The sequence below is a fragment of the Vanessa cardui genome, chromosome 8 (assembly GCF_905220365.1).
Source record: "Vanessa cardui chromosome 8, ilVanCard2.1, whole genome shotgun sequence".
Classification (NCBI taxonomy): Eukaryota; Metazoa; Arthropoda; class Insecta; order Lepidoptera; family Nymphalidae; genus Vanessa; species Vanessa cardui.
In genome coordinates this window covers 6691834-6714388 of record NC_061130.1, presented here as the reverse complement: position 1 = coordinate 6714388, position 22555 = coordinate 6691834, and the positions used below count along the sequence as shown (strand labels likewise).

Here is a 22555-nt window from a genome sequence, read left to right as displayed (position 1 = left end):
TAGGATTATATAGCGCTAAACTGACGATTTGTAAGTAGAATTGTAGCCTTGCGCTGGTATAGCTGATATGAATTTGTTACACCACCTCTATACACAAAGGAACTTTTAAAGACAAATATTTTATTTTATTTTATTTTATAAGGATTTATATGGCTAGGGTATTTGATCGTTTGGGTGATTGATTTTAAAACGCCAGATACAGGGTTATTGGTAATTCTACGTAATACCGTTTTATTTGAGGCTGACTATTTGCAGCAATTTTAACCCCTACATGCATGTATATATTAAACTTGGACCGATAATGATTGTTATCATTGACAAGTATCCAGTATTTAATCGTTTTTATAAATCAGAAGAAAAAAAATACATTTTTGTCAAAACTTTGTTTTAATAAATGTGATGTGTAAAAAGTGATAATTTAAAAATGGTTTACTTGTGCATTTCGGGGTGAAAATTATCGGAAATATTTACCTTCAAACGGGAATACAATACGTTGAATTACCAATAACCCTGTATTTAATGCGTTTACGTCACAGGCTCATTATATAAAATAATGGATAGTATAAATTAATAAAACAAACATGACACCAATACATTTATTAGATAAAAACTGACAGAATTACTAACTTTTATATCGGAAAAGATATTATTACATAAAAGCTTAAACTTACTTTGAATGTAATTGTATAGACATAGTTTACTACCTGACCTTAGTCTACATTCACGTGGCTGTTAATAAAAACTGCTTTCCTTTAGTAGTTAGAGATAGCAAGCATTTCGGTATAGTACAAAACAACTTAGATGTCGCATCGGCAAAATTCGTAAAACCGATCAAATCCGAATTGAGTACGCTATCCCAAATTATCAATATTTATTTCTCATGCGAAAATGATCTTTGCACAAACGTAATAACTTGTAATATAATATGACCTATATATTCATCAATTTGACGCGTCGATTTACATGCACTTGCTTTCTCTGACGCGTGAATCTATAGCGACGAATAGCGTCGAATGGGGCGATAGGGAGCTATTTCTATTGGTTGTGTAAATCGGCAGTAATCGGTTTTATTTTCATTCCATTGCATTTTCCGATGCTACATCTAATGTGTGTCGTACTATACCCGATTACTCGTTTCATAAAGATAGATATCCAGATTATTCGAATTGATTTGTTTGTTAATTAAAGTCCGTGACAGTTATATTTGAGTTAAGAGCTTCAAATTTGGAAAAAGGAGGTACTATGCATACCCAAGGTGTTAAACGCGGTTCATCGTGTTGGCACAATTATCACTGTTAATAATATGCTTTGCTTGCCAGCTCCCTCAATACAATACTTAATTTTTTATAGTCATAGTTAAAAAATGATAATTAAAGGTTAATCTCTCTACTACCACATCGAAAATATAGTCGCAAGTCGAGTAATTTGGGCCTTAAACCATATTGTTAACTTTAAAAAAACTATTTTTCTTTATATTATTTCATGTTTATAAATACGATAAAAATTAACTATGTGGATTTTTTTTATTCAATTAAAATATAATATAATTATAAAAAATGGGAGAAAAACCGTTTTTAATAAATGCTTTGGTAATTAAAAATTATTAAAGGTTTAACTCATTGGGTCTTCTTCATTATACAAATACAATCAAAATATACCGAAATATTAAACCAAATATTTTTTGGTTAAAAAACAAATTTTGTTAGTTTTCGTTAAGTAATAATGATAAATTTTCAATTTGATTTGGTTTACATATTTTTTATTCAGTTTCTTTTTTTCAATTTTTTTTTATTTCTTATATTTTTATTGTAAAATACTCTTATTTTTTTAATCACTTAAAAACTCAAGGTTTAGAGACATTAAATAAATTTAGAAAATTCAGTCAATATAGAAAATAATGTGATAATTCAGCCTCTTTTATAGTCCACACTGGTGCTTTTTTCTTGGGACGTATAAGAAAAATTTAAACCAATTTAAAAATCACACTTTGCCATAAAAATACTTGCCAATAAGTCTTGATCTTTGATAAAGTTCGAATTTTTGTATACTTACATTCTACCACATTATACTAAATACTGCAAGAATACACATAGTAAAACATATTATATTTATGAGAAAGTATAAATAGTATAGTCTAATCTTGTAGTCATTATAACCTTTAGTCTCAATATAAACGAGGGGAATTACGATACCATACGATTGAAGAAATGAATTTAAATTTAATTATTTAATGAGGGATATTTAACATGTTTTTATGATTTGTTGGTGGAGCTTGATACATCAATTTTAACTAAAAATAAAAAAAAATGTAAATATCCCGTAAGCGACTGTACTAATGTAATGGCCCTATTAGCTTGTAATTGTTAACTCACTCATTTTTGAAAGCGGAATTTAACAATACAAGTTAATACTTAACAGATCCTACCGCCGAACAGTAATCTTTTCGGCGGTAGGGTATGTGATTACAGTTTAGTGTTACCAACCGAAACGGGCATGACATAAAAATCTCTATCGCCAAATAATATATACGTTTTGATTTCACACAATAACTTAGTTTTTAGGAACAACAGAAAAAATTGAAAATAACCTAGATAGGATCAAAACGAATCAAAAAAATTTAGCTCTATACAAATTAAATATAACAACAACAAAAGAAACAAGAGCTCATGTACATATATATCGACACATAATATTTTAAGTTACACTAAAGAACTTTATAAAACTACATCGTTATATTTAGAAAGTCACATTATATGCGCTCTTATGTAAGATTCCCTCGAAGAGTTACGTTCGGTCACGTCGGAATTAAACGAAGAACATACGGCTGTGCTGCAACATCCTGTCGAGAACGCGAAGTCGCTTAGGCTTCTTTTCTAATTCAGCGTTGTTGATGCGGTCCCCGCTGAAACGACAAGTAAACGTTAAAGTGAAATGTGAGGCGCCAGGGCCGAACCCAGGACCTTCTTTAACCTTTGAAGGCCATGGGAATATTACAATAATGGGGCCCCTATGACTTTGACATAACACTACTTTGTTAGAAAATATAAAGAAAGCAGATAATATACATATACAAAAGTAAGGTAAACAGCCTGTAAATTTCACACTGCTGGGATAAGGACTCCTCTTCCATTAAAGAGACGGTTTGGAACATAATGTTGTCTTAAATTTTCGCGATTATTACACATTTAAATAAAACTAGTTATAACGGATTGTAATCGCGTATATTAATTATTTTGGACATCCCGACGTTTCGAGCACTTTACAGCGTTCGTGGTCACGGGTAGACACGGGTTTGGAACATATTCCACCACACTGTTCCAATGCTGGTTGGTGGAATGCACATGTGGCAGAATTTCGGTGAAATTAGACACACGCAGGTTTCCTTACGATGTTTTCCTTCACCGGCGAGCACGAGATGAATTATAAACACAAATTAAGCACATATATATATAGTGGTGCTTGCCTGGGTTTGAACCCGCAATCATCGGTTAAGATGCGCCCGTTCCAAACGGTAATATATATATTTTTATTAACAATCACCTATTAATATTATACTTATTTAATCTGTGGGGACGATATGGGTCGCACCTGGTGAGCGTGCGCGCGCGCAGGCAGGCCAGGTGCGCGTAGTAGGTGGGCGCGGGGTAGGACACGGAGCGCGAGCAGCGCGCGTACAGGTGACACAGGTAGTAGGCCAGCTGCTCTACCTCGTCCGACGGTATGTTGCCGTCGTTGCAGATCACGTGGTAGCGCGTCGGCCGCGCCGTGCCCTTCAGCGCCTGGTGTGACACCTGCCGGACCAAGACGTTACTCACGTTACATTGGTGGTAGGGCTTTGTGCGAGCCCGTCTGGGTAGGTACCACCCACTCATCAGTTATTCTACCGCCAAATAACAGTAGTCAGTATTGTTGTGTTCCGGTTTGAAGGGTGAGTGAGCCGGTGTAACTTCAGGCACAAGGGACATAACATCTTAGTTTCCAAGGTTAGTGGCGCAGTGACGATGTAAGGAATAGTTAATATTTCTCACAGCGTCATTGTCTATGGGTGATGATGACCACTTACCATCAGGTGGCCCATATGCTCATCCGCCAACCTATACCATAAAAAAAAAAAAAAACATTGGCTAGGACCATATGCGTATCGCCCCTGACTACTATTAGTTCTAATGTTATAAGGAAACAACGTTTATAATTAAATTTATTAAAATGTTTTTGTTTTAGTAATGTCGCATCTTATTGTAATTTGTCTGTGAAGATTTTGCCGTTATGAATGTTGATATACAAAACTACCCACTTCTTGATTTATTTTTCTTTTTTTGTATTACTTGTAAAATATATTTTTATTTTGTGTAATAAAATTTAAGAACCTAAATTCGTACACTCAAAAATGTAAACATTTATGTACATAGTTTTATAAATTAGTTTTAAGTTTCATTTAAGTGAATATGTAATATTCTTTATGAAACAATAAATATCTTAAACCAAAAAAAAATTATGACCAATACATTGTGACATGAATTAAAATATTAAACTCGATTTGTACATAACTCTGACAAAAACAATTCCGAGAAGTATAATAATATAGTATAATTAACTAAAACCCACCAAATAAAAGTCCAACTCGCGCGGGTGTACGATTTCACTGTCAACCACGGTACCGGGCTCTACATTTTGTGGATTACTCTCTCCTAGGAAGAACCTGAAAAAAACATATTGTCTTATTTAATGCACATTGCACGGGTACTTTGAAATAAGACACTTCACTTCGCAATCAGTTAAATCGTAATGAAATTAGCTTGCAGACACTGTTTACTCACTCAACTCATACAAATTTATACTGAATATAATAATATGAACTCGCTGCAGAAAATTATTTTATTATAAACATTAACGACGTCAGTAATAGTGTAAGTAATAGTGATATATATTAATAACTTAATTTCGATTTTTTACGTTAATGTGTACTCTTTAAATTCATTACACTTAGTCTTTAAAACAAATATAATTTGTTGGAATTTTAACACAAATATACATACACATTTACCCTTCCTTTTAAAAAGATTTGATTGGTCAAACAATGACAACTCACTGCATTCTTAACGCGAACAGACTATAAAGTCATTATTATAAACATATTACTCAATAAAAAAAATACACACATAACAGATGACTTACCGAGTGTGATGTCTCTTTTGTACAAGTAAGAATAATATTTCCGGCTTCACCTGTTGATCCAATCGGTGATAAGCTTTCTGTATCGCCACCAGCTCACTTCGCATCACCTAAAACAGAGACCACAGTATTATGCATAAATTAAAGAGTCGGCAGCAGTCTATCGTAGGGCCATGTGGTGGAGTGCACCGGGGCCCCCGATTTCAGGGGGCCCTCTTAACTAAACCTTAACCTTCTAAAGCTAGAAAATCACGCACAAGATTTTTTATTTGGTATCTATAATTTTAAAGGGTAATTATTAGTTAAAGAGGGTTTGGAAAGAGGGGGTGACGGCCCGATTCTTTTTCTATGCACCGGGGCCCTTCCTCACCTAGCTACGCCACTGTGAGTAGGTCATAGCAAATACATATTTGAAATTAAATAATAAACAGTACTTGAGCGAATTGTCCCTCGGAGACTCCATCACGGAACACAAATATCTTGCGAGGCAGCATGTTCTGTCGTTGCCTGTAGTTTTGCAAATGATCAAACATCATATCTTCAAAGTCCACTATAATCTCTTCCTGAAACATAAGGTAGGTAATAACTATATTTATGTTTCTAAATACTCAACAATTAAAATTCTAATAAAAATATACTTTGTTAATTTCTTATAGTAATTCATAATATTACATCAGTATTGAAAATCACCAGCACTTTTAATACAATTATTCTACAAAAGTATAAGATTATTTAAAATAGGTCATTGCAGCATACAGACAAGCTTTACAAATTTCATTACATTTTGTTAATATGTATTTTTTAAAGCATTTTGTTACCCGTTTTACCGAACCACTTGCACTGCTTTGTGAAACTAGTCCATCTGGCTTGGGTAGTCATAGCCCACTCATCATATATTTCTACCGCCCAAAAGCATGATGTAATATTATATATTTCGGTTTGAAGAGAGGATGAGCTAATGTAACTACTGACACTGGTTGGTGCCGCATTAGCGGTGTTAGACATGGTTAATGTTTCTATGGGTGTTGGTGATCACTTACTGTAGATGACCCATTTGTTAGTGTGCCTATCTATTTGTTTATATGGGTATTGAAAATTAATAATATACCTTTGGTGTCTGCATGCTCAATTCAATATTGTATAAGAAACATTTGGGATCAATCGAAGCGCTAACTGCAGCAATGCTTGGAATTGTTTTCTGTAAAAGGAAAATTTATATTTAATAATTAAACATTAAAATAAAAAATATACAGTTCTTTTTTTAAAACTGCGCATTCAGCAGCGCAGTTTGTGAAACGTGTGCTCAGTGAGTTTGTTTTCTGATGACATATAATTATCATCAAGGATCAAATCCATTTTAAAAGCTTATTAATTACTTTCGGTACAATTTATTTTGACACTCGAACACCGTAGCAAACTACCAGTAGTACGAGTGATAAATAATGATGGTACTACTAGTGATACTAGGTCGAACCACACTTCTCTATTACACTTCGCGTATTATATTAACTGTTTAAACATTTCTATCCGTACCTGATCTGGGGGAGGATGGGTGACGTCAGCGCCGACCATCATGACCCCTCCCTTCTTGATGCACTCGGGCACACAGCGGGTTTCTAAGCATTGATTGATTCCCATGAGCTTAGAATTTACCTTCAAATTGAAAACAATATAATGAAATATGAGTAATATAAATGTAATTGCTATTTGTTGAAGCATGATATCGCTTAGCATAAGAGTGCCATTCTTACACTTGTTTTACTATCTCTAAGAACTAGCGCGCACTGGTAACTTTTGTCACGGTGACTGTTTCGTCACTCTTGTCGAGTCCAGGAATATGTATGGAGGTGCGCGCACGTTACGACGTGACAATTGGGTGACCTTTGTGTCTGCATCTGTACATATTCACGGACTTGACAAGTGTGACAAATCAGTCACCGTGACAAAAGTTGCCAGTGCGCGCTAGTTCTTATTCTAACAAATGTCTGGAAAAAATCGAAAGATTTTAAATTTCGAACAAAAATCTTTCTCTGTGACCTTGTAGAGCAATGTGGATGTAAGTAATCACTTTGATTAAAACAAAACAAAACTATTCATTCATAGTCAGGCAAGAAGAGCTGCAGTCACTTTTATTCAAAGAATCTTTATATTTTGTGGCATTCAACTATTAATGTTACAGTAACAGAAAGCCATCAACAGAAATTTTATAGTGAAAACTTACATAGAAGTAAAAGAAAGCTATCACGAGAATCAGTACATCATAAACAAAAATAGTTTATGACGTATAGTAAGACACAAATTAGATGTAGAATGAAAATAAAACCGATTACTGCCGATTTACACAACCAATAGAAATAGCTCCCTATCGCGCCATTCGACGCTATTCGTCGCTATAGATTCACGCGTCAGAGAAAGCAAGTGCATGTAAATCGACGCGTCAAATTGACGAATATATTAAGGTCATATGATATTACAAGTTATTACGTTTATGCAAAGATCATATTCGCATGAGAAATAAATATTGATAATGTGGGATAGCGTACTCAATTCGGATGTGATCGGTTTTACGAATTTTGCCGATGCGACAACTAAGTTGTGTCGTACTATAGACTTCTGCTAGTCATTAGGTACAAAGACGCAGTAAAGGCTTGTGAAGTTCATGCGCTGCAGCCAAACAATACTCAACCTTATTACCTTCAACAATATGTTGCGCACAGTCTGCTCGCTCATGCGGCGTGACGCCGTCAAGTCTTTGATGCATTGCGTCAAGATGCCCACTTCGAGTTCCGCCATGCGTTTCACCTAAAAAAATTTCATTTACATTTTTACTACAATAATGCTGCTACAATTCTGACGTGAAATTACCCTAATTTCACGTCGGAATTATGTTTGTCCGCTAGCGTCCTTTCTGGTGAATTTATTTCGATTGATTTTAAATAATTTCCGTCTTTCATAATTTGATTTTTGAAAATTTGAAAAACTAAGAAAACGGTTATGTGTTTAAAATAATCTGCAGGCCAAAAGTTCCATAATGATTTTTTCTAGTTTTGAAGGCATTTTTGAGGAAAAAAAATCAAAAAAATATTGAAATAATTTCGTTTTTCGTCTCGCATTTTTAAATTCGGACTTTTAAAAAAAGTTAAAAAAACGTGATAACTCAAAAATGGTTCACTTTTGGATTGGAGCATATGGGGGTTAAAATTATTGCAAATTGTCACCCCTATCACCTCCTAATGGATATACGTCGAGTTACCAATAACATATAAACTTAAACAAGTAGTCACTGATATTCTAATTTCAAAATGTTAACAAAATTTCCGTTGAATTTGAACTGTCACTTTTAAGGGGAGTAATCAAAAGTCTATGACATTTTTTAAGTTAATTGTAATGTTTATCACGTTTCAACAACAACAACAGCCTGTAAATTCCCAATGGTGAGGTAAAGGCCTCCTCTCCCTTTGAGGAGAAGATTTGGAACATATTCCACCACGCTGTTCCAATGCGGGTTGGTGGAATACACATCTGGCAGAATTTCTATGAAATTTGTCACATGCAGGTTTACTCACGATGTATTCCTTCACCGCTGAGCACGAGATGAATTATAAAGACAAATTAAGCACATGAATCAGCGGTGCTTGCCTGGGTTTGAACCCGCAATCATCGCTTAAGATGCAAGCGTTCTAACCACTGGGCCATCTCGACTCTTACTCTATCACGTTTCAGCTAAGAACAATTAATAATTCTTACCTTTTCGTAGGCATCTCTAAACCTCACCGGGACGATAACGAACAAGATATTTATTCTCTTCTCATACGCTGTTAATAATATCTTATGGATCTCGCTCATTCTCACGTTGAAATTCGTCATGAGGGGATCTCGCACGGACATACCCATTTGAACACCAACTCGCTTTATCTGAAAATAAACCGTGGTGACACTTTGCTTTATAATATGCAGTAACAATTTTCTTTTCTCATATTGTCTAAGCTCTTCAGCATATCAAAACCCAGGAATTCGGGATCGATAGCCTTATAATTTTATAAATTCACAGCTGAGTGGATCATTATTATTTACAGACCGGGAGATGATTGACCGGGAAAAAAAATTACTCCTTTGCAGTGGCGGCCATTGGGAACAGTCGGAAAAGTATGGCAAGGTGATTTTCGTGAATGGCTACTCGACGATAATTAGCTATGCAAAAATTAGCCTGGTACAAATATTTGAATTGTTCTATTAAAATTAATGCATTCGCGTCGGTATGGCGGGCTGTAAGCCACACCCGAGAAGTATGGCATTACGCTACCGCTTACTTCTTTTTTTTTCAACTATCTGAAAATACAAGCATTTTTGTGGAACAAATCGTTCGACACTCGTTATTTTTCCGACGCGTTCGGTTAATGCCCACACGAGTGGGCCGCCGGTTTTCCTTTAAGTGATTAGACCCCTGAAGAACCGCCATACTGGTACAAATGACCAAATATTTTGTCATTATCATCTCCCGGTCTATTATTAAAAACAGTGGTTTAATAACTTACCATATCTATGAAGCTTTGGCACTGGCATGTCGTGGGATCTGCTTCGATTGTAATTAAGCCCCACGTTTCAAGCGCACTCGCCTTCAAGAAGCGATTGGCTTGCCATACGCCTTTTCTGTTTTTATTTATAAAGATAATATTTTGAATTACTTTTAAGTATACCATCTCAGCCATCTATTATTTATTATTTATTTTATTATTATTTTTGATAAATAGAAAGAAACCTTTCAATTTTTATCTTAGTCTATTAAAACAATAAAATATAATTGACTTGAATAGGCTATTTGACTGGTTTTTAAAATCCTTTTATATTATTTAGTAGAGGTTAAGGGACCCAGTAAAAGTTGATTTTTTTATTTCTAGTACATATTTGCCGAAAAATATCATATTAAAAATTCCATATTGAAATAACGCGCGAAAACGCTACTTGGACAATATGGCGCTGCAATGGGATCGGTGACGTCACTTTGCTGTATTTTACTCTGTGGTACATATAGTAGAAAAGCAAAGTTTACGAGAAAGTGACTTTATCATAAGCCCGGCCCATTAGGAACGTTTTGTGTCACGTGACAAACGTTTGACAAAATGCATTTTTATTTATTGATTTTTGAATAAATGAAATATTATTTTCAAGTTTCGTTAGTATATAATATACACTGATTACAATAATTCACGATTTATTTTTCGCATTTTCAAATAGCCTATTAGACAGAATTCTCAAATTTAAGTTATAATTAAATATTGATATATATGTATATTATGATATTAAATGTACCTTGGATCAACAGGTTTTCCAATTCCGATGTCCAATTTAGGCGCCTGCAACACCTTGGCGTCCACTTGGAAGAATTTGTCCGAAACTTCCAATTGGAAGTGCTTGAAGCTGGCATTCGCAGAGTAATTCATCTGTGTTAACAAGTTGATGTTGTAATTTCACTTCTTTGTAGTTCACAAAAACAAAAATATTTAATAGATATGCAAAGACTATATTTAATATAATGACGACACTGACAGAAAATATTATTCTAGTTAAACAAACATATATAATACTAGTGACCAGCCCGGGCTTCAGACCGGTGCAAAACTGATACTGTATATACAACAAAATTTGCTTATTTACGGCAGCTCATTATAAACTTCTGAAATTATCAGTAAATATTTACTATATTGTCCATATATTATATATCAAACTTTCCTCTCGAGTCACACTATCTATTAAAAAAACCGCATCTAAATACGTTGCGTAATTTCAAAGATCTAGGCATACATAGGGACAGATACCGTTAAGCGACTTTGTTTTATACTATGTAATGATATGAAAAAAATATATAGATAGATTTAGGGACGGTAAAATAAATTACCTATTTTAGATTGAGCTTTACATTTGAAAAACTCATATATTTTATATAATGAATCTGGGGTCAATGACCCTAAATAAAGTCTTTAAAAATTTCCACTTGACTATCACAAGTAAGCAAACTTACGTTCCGAATGACTTCTTTGATTTTATTCATGCGCTCGTTGGGCGGAGTCGCTGCTTCACGGACCATCGTTTGGAGCTGCTTTTCGTTGAGCTGCTTATTTATTGGCTATAGAAAATTATGAGAGTATTAATTAAATAAATTATAACTTAAAATCACTAAGAAATATTTAATGTACAAAACAAAACACTACTAACAATAATCCATGTTTTGTATACATAACGCCCAAAACGCACATTTTGTATTCCTCTCAATCAAATCCGCTGGACTTATTATACGTACCTGTGGCGTCTCTCTGTTCTAATTAGAAGTTACGTTATACTGCTGTGCTTATATTTTTTTATTACTAGGAGCATGACAATCATATGGGGTCATATTATCATTGTATATGTTATTATCAACATTGTTTAAACCAGATGACCTTACCTGGCCAAACGAAATATCCAATAGCTCCATAGGATAATAAATATTTTTATCCTTCGGTCCCACCCACATGCAATTCAGGTAAGGATAGCGTAATCTGAAATAAAAAAAAAACATTATGACTTTTTTATAATAACAATATTATTAATATTTATATTGTAAAAAAGTAAAGTAACAGTCTGTACATTTCCCACTGCTGAGATAAGGCCTCCTCTTCCATTAAGGAGAGGGTTTGGAACATATTCCACCGCACTGTTCCAATGTGGGTTTGATAGAATCATCGGTTACAATGCACGCGTTCTAACCACTGGGCCATCTCAGCTCATTCTTTCTTATTGTACACACTACTATATATATATTATTTTATTTTCAAGGTTAAAAGAAATAACTTCAATTTCAAATTTATCGAAGAAATTTGTTTCGGAACAACTGCATATTTCAAATAAATTTAAATCTACTGGATTATCAATAATTATTTGCAGATAATTATTTTGAAAATGATGTATAAATTACTTTAGTCAAAATCTGTGATAGCTTTTTTAAAGTGAGCCTAAATAAAGTATGCGTCGTTTGAAATTTGAATTTAATAAATAGTTAATGCAGTATTTCCATTGAGACTGCATGCACATCTAATAGTTTGTGTGGCCTCCTTTAGTATGGATAAAGAGCATGCAACTTCGATTTTTTTACTGAATCGAGCTAGCATTTATTCCTCGAAAAACTTTTTGTGAACACAATCACCTTTTTTTTTCTTTCACAAATTTTAACTGTCCGGCCAAACAGATCTATGTTTTCAAAAATTTCAGGACTGGGGAACAGTGACTCATCAAGACTTCATTTTTCGATTGTCTGATACATACATTTACTTTGATTTTCCTATTGCGTCCAATATTTTCATTAACTATACCGAATCGAAAATCGAAATGTAAGCATACATTATACATACAAGAAAGACAGAATTATTTAATACTATGTAGTGATAGTGACACCAAGCTTTGTTGGGAGGTTATCGCTTTATTATGACTTGAGATTTCATAAGCCTTAGGTGCATACTTTTTTCATCCGGACACTCACTCTATTTGCATGATAGCATCGTTCTCTTTCTGCTTTCGAATATTTATAACAATGTTGCATTAATGAAAAAAATACTAAACAATAAACTTTCGAGGAAACTGTTCAAGGTCTGGCTTGTTAATAATATTTGTATATGTCCGGTTCTGTATTACAAATATCATTCATTTACCTGTAATTCTTGTCAACTTCAAAGTACTTCTCAACAGTGATGGATTTCGCTTTCCCTGCGGGGTCGTTGATGGGGAAAGTGAGCCGGTTCGCTGGATCAACCAGTCCGTTGCAAATGTATTCTCGGACTTTTTCTCCGCCTCCGATCTTCGCCACAACCTACAAATTTATATAAGAATAGTATAAACCATTATAGTAAGACACAAATCAGATGTAGCATCGGAAAATACAATGGAATGAAAATAAAACCGATTACTGCCTATTTACACAACCAATAGAAATAGCTCCCTATAGCGCCATTCGACGCTATTCGTCGCTATAGATTCACGAGTCAGAGAAAGCAAGTGCATGTTAATCGACGCGTCAAATTGACGAATATTAGGTCACATGATATTACAAGTTATTACGTTTGTGCAAAGATCATTTTCGCATGAGAAATAAATATTGATAATTAGGGATAGCGTACTCAATTCGGATGTGATCGGTTTAACGAATTTTTCCGATCTAAGTTGTGTCGTACTATACTTTGATCTTAAGTTAGTTTCTAGGCATCTCACCTCACAAGCGGGCGTACTGGTTAGGTAGCCTAAGAGAGTGTACGAAAACTCATAAAGATCTACTCAGTTAAGCATAACACATAAAAATCAAATTATGAAAGTCATTAGCGCAGTTATAATATTAATTAAGAAATATCGTATTTTTTATAGGCTGTTATTGTACCTACTTTTTACATTCTAAACATTTCGGATACTATGACATTCCCGCGAGTTGAGATACAGCCCTTTAAAAACTTAGTATTAAATTAAGAAAAATGATTCACAACTCACCCTCAGTCCCTTAATAAATTGTTCAAAATAGTCAACGCCTCTTTGTTGATTCAACGGTCTTTTTGGATCCAAACGAAAATCATTAATTAAAGCGTTAATCAAAGATTGATTTCTCGGAAAGGCTTTGTGTGCAACTGAAAATATAATTACATGTAAAAATATAAATCACTTATATGTTCTAAAAAAAATTAATATAAATACAATTTTGTCATACTAGACGATAATCTTGCAGATGAAATGTATGGGTTCAAAATCGAACTAAACAAAAGTTACCATCAATATTAATGAAGGCACGCGAAGTAAATATTGCAGACTGAAAGAGGCCGGTCCACATCTCCATGCCATAGAACAAATCTATCGGGTTCCTCGGCCGCATGAAATACTGTCTGCCCACCTACGAATATTGATTTTATTCAGTAAATTATTTATATGAATAAAGTAAAATAGTCTTAAAGTATTTTTTTTTTTGAGTCGAGATGGCCCAGTGGTTAGAACGCGTGCATCTTAACCGATGATTGCGGGTTCAAACCCAGGCAAGCACCGCTGATTCATGTGCTTAATATGTCTTTATAATTCATCTCGTGCTCAGCGCTGAAGGAAAACATCGTGAGGAAACCTGCATGTGACAAATTTCATAGAAATTCTGACACATGTGTATTCCACCAACCCGCATTGGAACAGCGTGGTGGAATATGTTCCAAAAAACCTTCTCCTCAAAGGGAGAGGAGGCCTTTAGCGCAGCAGTGGGAATTTACGGGCTGTTGTTTTATTTATTTTGACAACTCTTTTACTACATATATTCTATTATCAGTCATGTCCTTTGAACCTACGACTTCGGCCACCTTCGGCCGAAAAAGCACATTCGGAGTCGAAGGCTTCATAAAGTTTAGAAATCGAACAAGCTGTTAAGTGTTTCACATTCAGCCACCAAAGGCTTTGCGTTCCTTGAACCTCAACAGGATAATATTATCAGGGTCAATGTTTTTATGCTAACGGTATATTCTGTAGTGAATATTCTGTAATCTCATTTAAGTGAATTGTAAATTCTTATGAGAAATAAAGTTCTTTAACCACATGCTAACGGTATATTACGGTTTAAGCTGGACGTATAATAAGTAATTTAGATAGTTCTCGAAACCTTTTTACGTTTTTGTTTACATTTTATACGAATTTTATTGCAGCTGATATATATTTTAGTTCAAAGTGTTGTTATTCCGAGATCAACACTTACCTTCACATAATTCTCCAATGTTCCTTGCTGTAAAATTACATCGATGGCTTGAATGGCTTCCGTCGGTGGATTCAACGAACTTTCGCCATTCTTCATGTGCCTAAAAAACAAAGAAATTAATACAACAACCAATAAAATATACTATATAGTAGGCAGGGCCGTATTTAGGGGAGGGCAACCGGGGCAACTGCCCTGGGGCCTCCACAAAAGGGGGCCACGTCAGTTTTCAGCGAGTTAACAAATACCGAGATAAACTTAATCAAATTATAATACTGTTGCAACTTAATATTTTAAAAGTTACCGATAAAAGTAAATAAATGATAGCTGACTGATTGAAATAAAAAAAATCTAATTAATTCATAATAATATGATTATTAGGGTATTCACGCTTCTGTTTGTCTAGGGCCCCCACTATTTTGTGGCCCAGAGGCCTCCAGACCTATAAATCCGACTCTGATAGTAGGACCTAATCATGCCATAATGTTAATGTCACCTTCATACAGTTTTACATAAGTTGCAATGAAAAGAATAAAGGTAAACAAACTTTGACTTACATTTACCGCTATGCTATTTGCTACCAGTGGCAGATTTACAAATATGCCGATAGTAAGCTATTCAATTTTTGCCACCCGAACTGACTTTTGAAAATCAATACGTTAGTTATTATTATACATATTAACTACGTTTATTCTGAAATTGAAAGTTTATGATTTTTGTTCTATCGTCCTCATTACATCCCATTATTTATTTTTTCCCATTATTTATGTATGACAGTGAACTAGATAATATTGCTGTTAGTTACTGGATTATTTTTGCCAGCGGCTATGAAGTGACGAATATACGGATTACGGACGCAATGTGTATTTAATTATAAGGTTTTTTATTTTATTTCTGTAATAAAAAAATATTTAGCTAAATTTGCCGCCCCTCTAAATCTGCCGCCCTAGGTTCCAGCATACTTAGCCTATTGGTAAATCCGCCAGTGTTGCTATTAGCTCTATCATGCATGACATATGGTTCTAATATATCTTTATTGATAATTCAGTCATACTTAACGACTTATATTCTCTGTAATATAACTTCTAATATACTGATACCCATTTTAGCAACAAAACACCATTTTTCCGAATAATATTTAAAATAAACTTTTATTGAAATTAATACACTTTCACATGCTAAGTAAGTCAAGTTAGCATTTATCAATTTTTTTGCATAGATTATTTTATTTTCTCTTTTGTCAACTACTTATAAAGCTGCGTGCATATATATGTCAACTCATTATCAAAATGCGTTACTATAATAAAGTATTAATCATTTAATGTTTCATTATCTTTACTGGCATCGTCTCGTGTCATAACGCGTTATTTCCAATTGAATAAATTAAATTTATTTACTGTAAAATTGTGTTGATATCCACAACGCCAGTCGCCTTCATTGTCACATCGAAATTCATCTTCACTTTATTGTCATCGAGAAGTTCCACCTGAAATTATACATTTACATTTAGATATGTCTTTTTGTAATTTAAACATCCACAAGACATTTTTTCTTCGTTTAGATCATATTTTTTTAAATATGTGTAACATCATTATCCCATAGACATTGCCTCTGTAAGAAATATTAATCACTCCTTACATCAAGTATGCGACACAAACCCTGGGAGCTCTGATGTTATGTCGCTTGAGTATTTGCACTACCTCACTCGCCCTAAGTATTGCTGCTTAGCAGTAAAATATATGACTAGTGGGTCGTACCTTACATAAAACTCTAACATAAGAGATGGTCAACATGTGCACATAAAACTTAAATAAGTATATTTTGTATATAATTATTACCATATCGAAATAACTTCTGGAGCAGAGATGGCCCAGTGGGGAGCAGAGATGGCCCAGTGGTTAGAACGCGTGCATCTTAACCGATGATTACGGGTTCAAACCCAGGCAAGCACCGCTGATTCATGTGCTTAATTTGTCTTTATAATTCATCTCGTGCTCAGCGAGAAGGAAAACATCGTGAGGAAACCTGCATGTGACAAATTTCATAGAAATTCTGCCACATGTGTATTCCACCAAGCCGCATTGGAACAGCGTGGTGGAATATGTTCCAAACCTTCTTCTTAAAGGGAGAGGAGGCCTTTAGCCCAGCAGTGGGAATTTACAGGCTGTTGTTGTTGTTGAAATAACTTCTATCAACAACAAAGATTTAGTTGATCTCTTTCAATCGTCCATTTGGAGTGCAATGAACTGTAAATGACAATATAACTTACGTTTACGTTCATACGTTCTTCTGACGTGTTCCAGAGACGCGTTAATGAGTAACAATTTTTTCTTTGATCGAATGCAACGACGTGGTTTGGAAATTTCATTTTCTTTACAGCTAAAAAAGCTTTTGGTGTTAGCTTTTTTGGTTTCTCTGGCTTAATAGAAACGTCGTAACGATACTGAAAACAGATAAATTATTGTTAATATACAAACCACAGTAATTATTACGCAAAAAAAGTCACGCAACGATCCATATCGGTCTTGGGGGTACAATAAAAACTTGTAAGCCTAAAAGGTAAAACAGTGTTACAATATTTTACAATGCAAACGCTTAAGTACTTACTATTTTGAGAGGCTTAATTTTCATCTCCAAGTAATTTGTAATTAACTTGAGAGGTCTTGATTGTCTAGTAACAATACCGCCGGGACATTTTGTTGGTATTTTAAATCTATTTGGAGTATCAGCGGGTCTGCTCCCAACTGATATCGTTTTATCCGAACGATCAGGAGCAAATCCTCTTCCTCTACTACGTCCTACACCAGATGATTGTGGTTGAGCGAATGTTGCTGGTGGGGCAAATTGTGCTGTTTCCGTTGCTGGAAAAGATCGTTGCGGCGGTGGTTGTTGTTGTTGTTGTTGTTGTTGTTGTTGTTGTTGTTGAGCAGTTGCTAGTGGCGCTCCCCAGCCAGTAGTAGGTTGTACTTGAGGTTGCACTGGTACTTGTTGCTGAATAGGTTGAATTGGGACAACTTGCGCCTGTGGAACCATTTGTGGAGGGCCCCAGCCTCTGCCACGGCCTAACCCAGTAGATAGTTTGGGAAAGGCCTGCGCGGGACCAGCTGCAGTGAGACCAGTCATTTGCTGGGCAGCGGGATCACCTGCATGAGAGGTATCATCTTTCTTCTTTTTACGAGGACGTTTTTTACTGGATCCCTCTATACCTAAGCCAAAATATTCTTCTTTCGGTTCACTAGGCTCAGGTTTATCAGATATATTCAACTTTTGCACTTCCGCAATGGGAGCTTGCGAAGTAGAAGGCTGAGTTTCAGACGAGGTACCAGATCCGACATTATCTTTCTCCGAATGTTTATTCTTTTTCTTTCCACCTAAAAGTCATGACAAAGTAAATATTTAAAAGTAGCATGCAAATATTGCAATACATTATAGCATGACAAGATAATTCGACTTTTTTAAATTATTTATTATACTATGTAATCATCACCTGCATAATTTTTTGTAATATCCTTAAAAAAAATTAATTTCAATATCACAATACTAACAAATTAACGTCAAAGTGAAAGGATAAGAAATCTGTACAGAGTAAAATATGTTGAATTTTATGAGCAATGAGTGTCACTCATTAAAATATTGAATTACATATATATTACTTATGAAATATTTAAATCCAATCCAAATCTGCTATTTATATCCTATCACATTTAGAGATTTAGGACTCAATTAACATTAAATTCATCAATTAACATTGAACCAACAGAACAGCGATAAAACTATTAATATATTTTAATTTCATTTATATTTTTCTATGATGACCTTTTTCTTAACTCTAAATATCTATACCAAATTTCAAAAATACAGAATATACTGTATGTGTGCATGAATGAGTTATTGGTTCCTCACTATGGTTATTTTTAGAGTAAAAAATATATTACCTTTCCCCATATTGAAGGCTGGCTTATCTGAAAATAGAAATAACAATTTGACATTTTTATTGAGAGCAATTTTACATCACATACCTATAAATATAGAACAATGGTACTCTATAGATATACAGCGTTAATTCCACAGTTTTTGTTAATATAAAATATAAATAAATATTGAACAAATCATGTACATTACCCTGATCCCAATGTAAGTAGCTAAAGCAATTGTGTTATAGAAAATCGCAATTAACAACAGTGCCACAAACACCCAACCCAAAACAACATAGAAAACAAATGAACTTTTTCTACAGAGGTACCCATAAAAACCAGTGTAAACACTACTATGGAGGATGTTAAGTATCTTATATAGAATATTATGATTCTTTTTCTTCCATTTTAAATCAATACAACAGAAGCAACAAGTCCCCCAAAAAGAACTTTCACTGGAAAATTCCAGGAAGATTAGATACTATAAAAGGTAAAATATATATTGTAAAAAATAAAAACAAAATATAAATAAACCATATGAAAAATTTCAAAACAAGAAAGAAGTTATTAATAAAAATAATTTAAATGAAATCAGGTAAAGCTCTTGCATCTATATAGTTATATACAATCTCACTCTTTGAGAATTTTAACTCAAAAAACGAATGTGCCCCTCTTGTAAGTCTTATTAATTAATTAAATTTAGTGTGTTTTTTCTAGTGTTTTAATAAAAAATAGACAGTTAAATTGATTTTATCAAAAATTGCAACATTTTATTACAGTTTGTACTGTATGAACATTAAATATTTATTAATGAAGTTTAGATATATAAATATGAATAAAATATGTTTTCAATTTTCACACACGACTGTTTAAATTCTCTAAATGGAAGACCTGTCTGACTAGAGACTAATCAAGTAAGTGATGGTAAGTCTGACCGTCAGACGTTTTATCACTTATTTGATTTAAATTGAAGAAAAATCTATTTAAATATTAGTATTTTGTGAAGGAACAAAAATTGAATCCAATAACAACTGTTTTCTTAACATTAAAATGATTAAAACTTGTGCAATATGGTAAACAATACGGAAAATAAACAAATTAGTTGGCCAATAATAATAAGACGGATATTCTATGATAATATATTTAAATGTGTATAAACAGATATTGAAAAAATTGGCAATTTCGCTTATAAAATTTTATAATATACGTACGTACTAAACTTCAAAAACAATGAATTCTTGCGCGTTACTCCTGATTTAATTCTAAGACTACTTGACCTGTTCCGAATAATATAATTCTTCTCTAACTTTCACAACGGAAACTTGAAAATATTTAAATAATTTAACAAGTTAACATAACATATGACCGATAGACGACTCACAATAATATTATCTCAATTTATGTCTGATAATAAAATCATAAAATTGTTATTCCTCGACCACAGATCGTAGAGTATAGAGTTCCATAATCCATTCCATTCCAATATTCGATCAATAGAGTAGTCACTTAATTATTTATTCTAGGTTCTAAAAATTAAATCTGTTTAGTGTTAAGTGTACAAAATATAAATGTTATTCTTCTGATGTATAATTTACAAACGTATACGTAAATAGATCGAACAAAAGGTTCAAATGATCATTATGTCACTGTTTTTTACAAAAACATAATTTATGCTTTACTTCAAATTTAGCGTTACTTCAATGAAATGTTAAGTACATGTAATAATTAACGGAGTTAAAACTATATCAGATGAATTAAATTAAACTAGAAATTAAACAGTCATCTTTTGCCTTAAATTAGTTATGTTATTCCGGTAATTTCACGATGACAATTTTATTCAGATTATTCAATAATTATTATAATACTAAAATTATTATGATCTTGCATTTTAACAAAATATTATTTAGTTAGATAAAATACAAAGAAGAAAGTTACCTAATATTAAATTTGTCTATGAATGGGAATAAACAGAAACAACAACACATAAAAGGGGCGGGAGCCTGATAATCTCTCGGACTCATTAGTCATTACCATTAGTCATTTCAAAGATTCTTTTTTTTTTTTTAATGTATAGGCTAGCGCTTGACTGTATCACACCTGATGGAAAGTGGGATACAGTCTAAGATGGAGCGCGCTTGCCTAGAAGGTGCCTATTCACTCGGGACTTGAAGGTACCCATATTGTAGGTGGTGCGGAAAACGGAGGTCGGGAGGGTATTCCAGACCTTGGCGGTGCGTATCAGAAACGAGGAAGCAAAACGTTTCGTACGTGTCTTAAATACGTCAACGTCAACCACGTACGGGTGAAGATCCTTTCGATGCCTCGCAGTTCTTTTGTAAAAAGGTGACGGGGGAACCAAATCAAATAGTCCAAGGCCTCCCTGTGCTCTCGAGTTTCTGTTGCACGAGCTCGGGGACCGGATATGTATCTCTCCGTGACAGTGCTGTCGTCTGCGTACCCAAAGATACCGGGTTTCAGCAGATCGTTTATATGCAGCAGGAAGAGTGTGGCGGAGAGAATTGAACCCTGAGGAACACCGGCATTAACCGCCATTAGATCAGACGAGAAGCCATCTAGGACAACTCGAAACGATCGTCCACTCAGGAAATCTGATATCCAGTTGCAAAGGCCAACAGGTATCCCGTAGCTAAGAAGCTCGCTAAGAAGGCCCGCATGCCAGACCCGGTCGAAAGCCTTGGACACGTCAAGTGAAACGGCTAGCGCTTCACCATACTTGTCCATGGCCTCGCCCCAGATGTGAGTAGCGTACACTAAGAGATCTCCTGTTGATCGATTCCGACGAAAGCCGTACTGCTGGTCCGATAGGAGATCGTTTTCTTCGAGGTACGCCTGGAGTTTGTTATTCAATACACGCTCCAAACCTTTGCAAAGTATGGAGGTGATTGCTATGGGTCGGTAGTTGGCCGGGTCGGTACGGCTACTCTTCGTAGGTACTGGTTGTACGTTGGCAATCTTCCAGGCTTTAGGGACTTGAGCGGATTTAAGAGAGAGGCGGTACAAGCGTGTTAAAACAGGGGACAACTCAGGTGCACAATTCCTCAGGACTATTGCTGGAATCCCATCAGGGCCACCGGCCTTATTCACGTTCAAGGTGTGCAGAATTTTTAGGACCTCTCTTTGGCGAATTCGTATCTCTGGCATCATTGAGTCGCAGGGTGGTATATTTGGCGGTGAGGCACTTCCTGCATCGAGACGCGAATTTTCGGCAAACAGGGCCGCTAATAAGTTAGCCTTTTCTGTTGCCGTAAAGGCCAAGGATCCGTTAGGCTTAATTATAGATTCACTGAAATCTGAAGCCAACGAAGATATGATTGATTACGACAAGTCTACAATACGTTTACTAAAGGCATTAAACTCTACACGTTGATGACAATTAGATAGGGAGTCGGCTTATGATACTAAAATAGTCACAATTAACATTTGTGTACTTACACATGATAATATACTCCTGATAACTATAAAAATAAGACCTTTACACAGCGGGAGGCTTACACTTATGACAAGTTACGTTATATAACAACAATTTAGTGCAGACATTTATTATTAGGTCAACTTAGTTATTGAGACCAGAAGAACCAGTATTCCCCTTGTAATATATTTGTAAATGACTAACCCTAAAAATGATTTTAATTGTAGTAAATTATTGTCGACATTTTTTTTACTTATTTTAGTAAGTTAAACAACAAAATATAAATGTTATATAAATGTCTCT

General features: G+C 34.4%; 1 protein-coding gene across 3 annotated transcripts; it reads right to left on the bottom strand.

Moving 5' to 3' along the window:
- Window positions 1-2507: 2507 nt before the first annotated feature.
- Window positions 2508-22294, bottom strand: LOC124531811 (protein argonaute-2-like). 3 transcript variants are annotated; one of them, XM_047106341.1, is made up of 22 exons: window positions 22276-22294; window positions 18844-18870; window positions 17516-18279; window positions 17178-17351; window positions 16306-16394; window positions 14912-15011; window positions 13954-14074; window positions 13681-13814; window positions 12855-13012; window positions 11615-11708; window positions 11192-11296; window positions 10483-10613; window positions 9708-9822; window positions 8920-9087; window positions 7867-7974; window positions 6706-6825; window positions 6281-6370; window positions 5607-5735; window positions 5176-5282; window positions 4606-4699; window positions 3589-3791; window positions 2508-2902 (listed from the first exon to the last, which is right to left on the bottom strand). In XM_047106341.1, the coding sequence occupies exons 1-22, from the start codon at window positions 22277-22279 to the stop codon at window positions 2806-2808; spliced, it is 3132 nt and encodes a 1043-aa protein (XP_046962297.1). In that variant the 5' UTR covers window positions 22280-22294; the 3' UTR covers window positions 2508-2805. The 3 variants fall into 3 exon arrangements, with proteins under 3 accessions (XP_046962297.1, XP_046962299.1, XP_046962298.1); XM_047106343.1 differs by lacking the exon at window positions 22276-22294 and adding an exon at window positions 20038-20278; XM_047106342.1 differs by lacking the exon at window positions 22276-22294 and adding an exon at window positions 20034-20277.
- Between the last annotated feature and the right edge of the window lie 261 nt (window positions 22295-22555).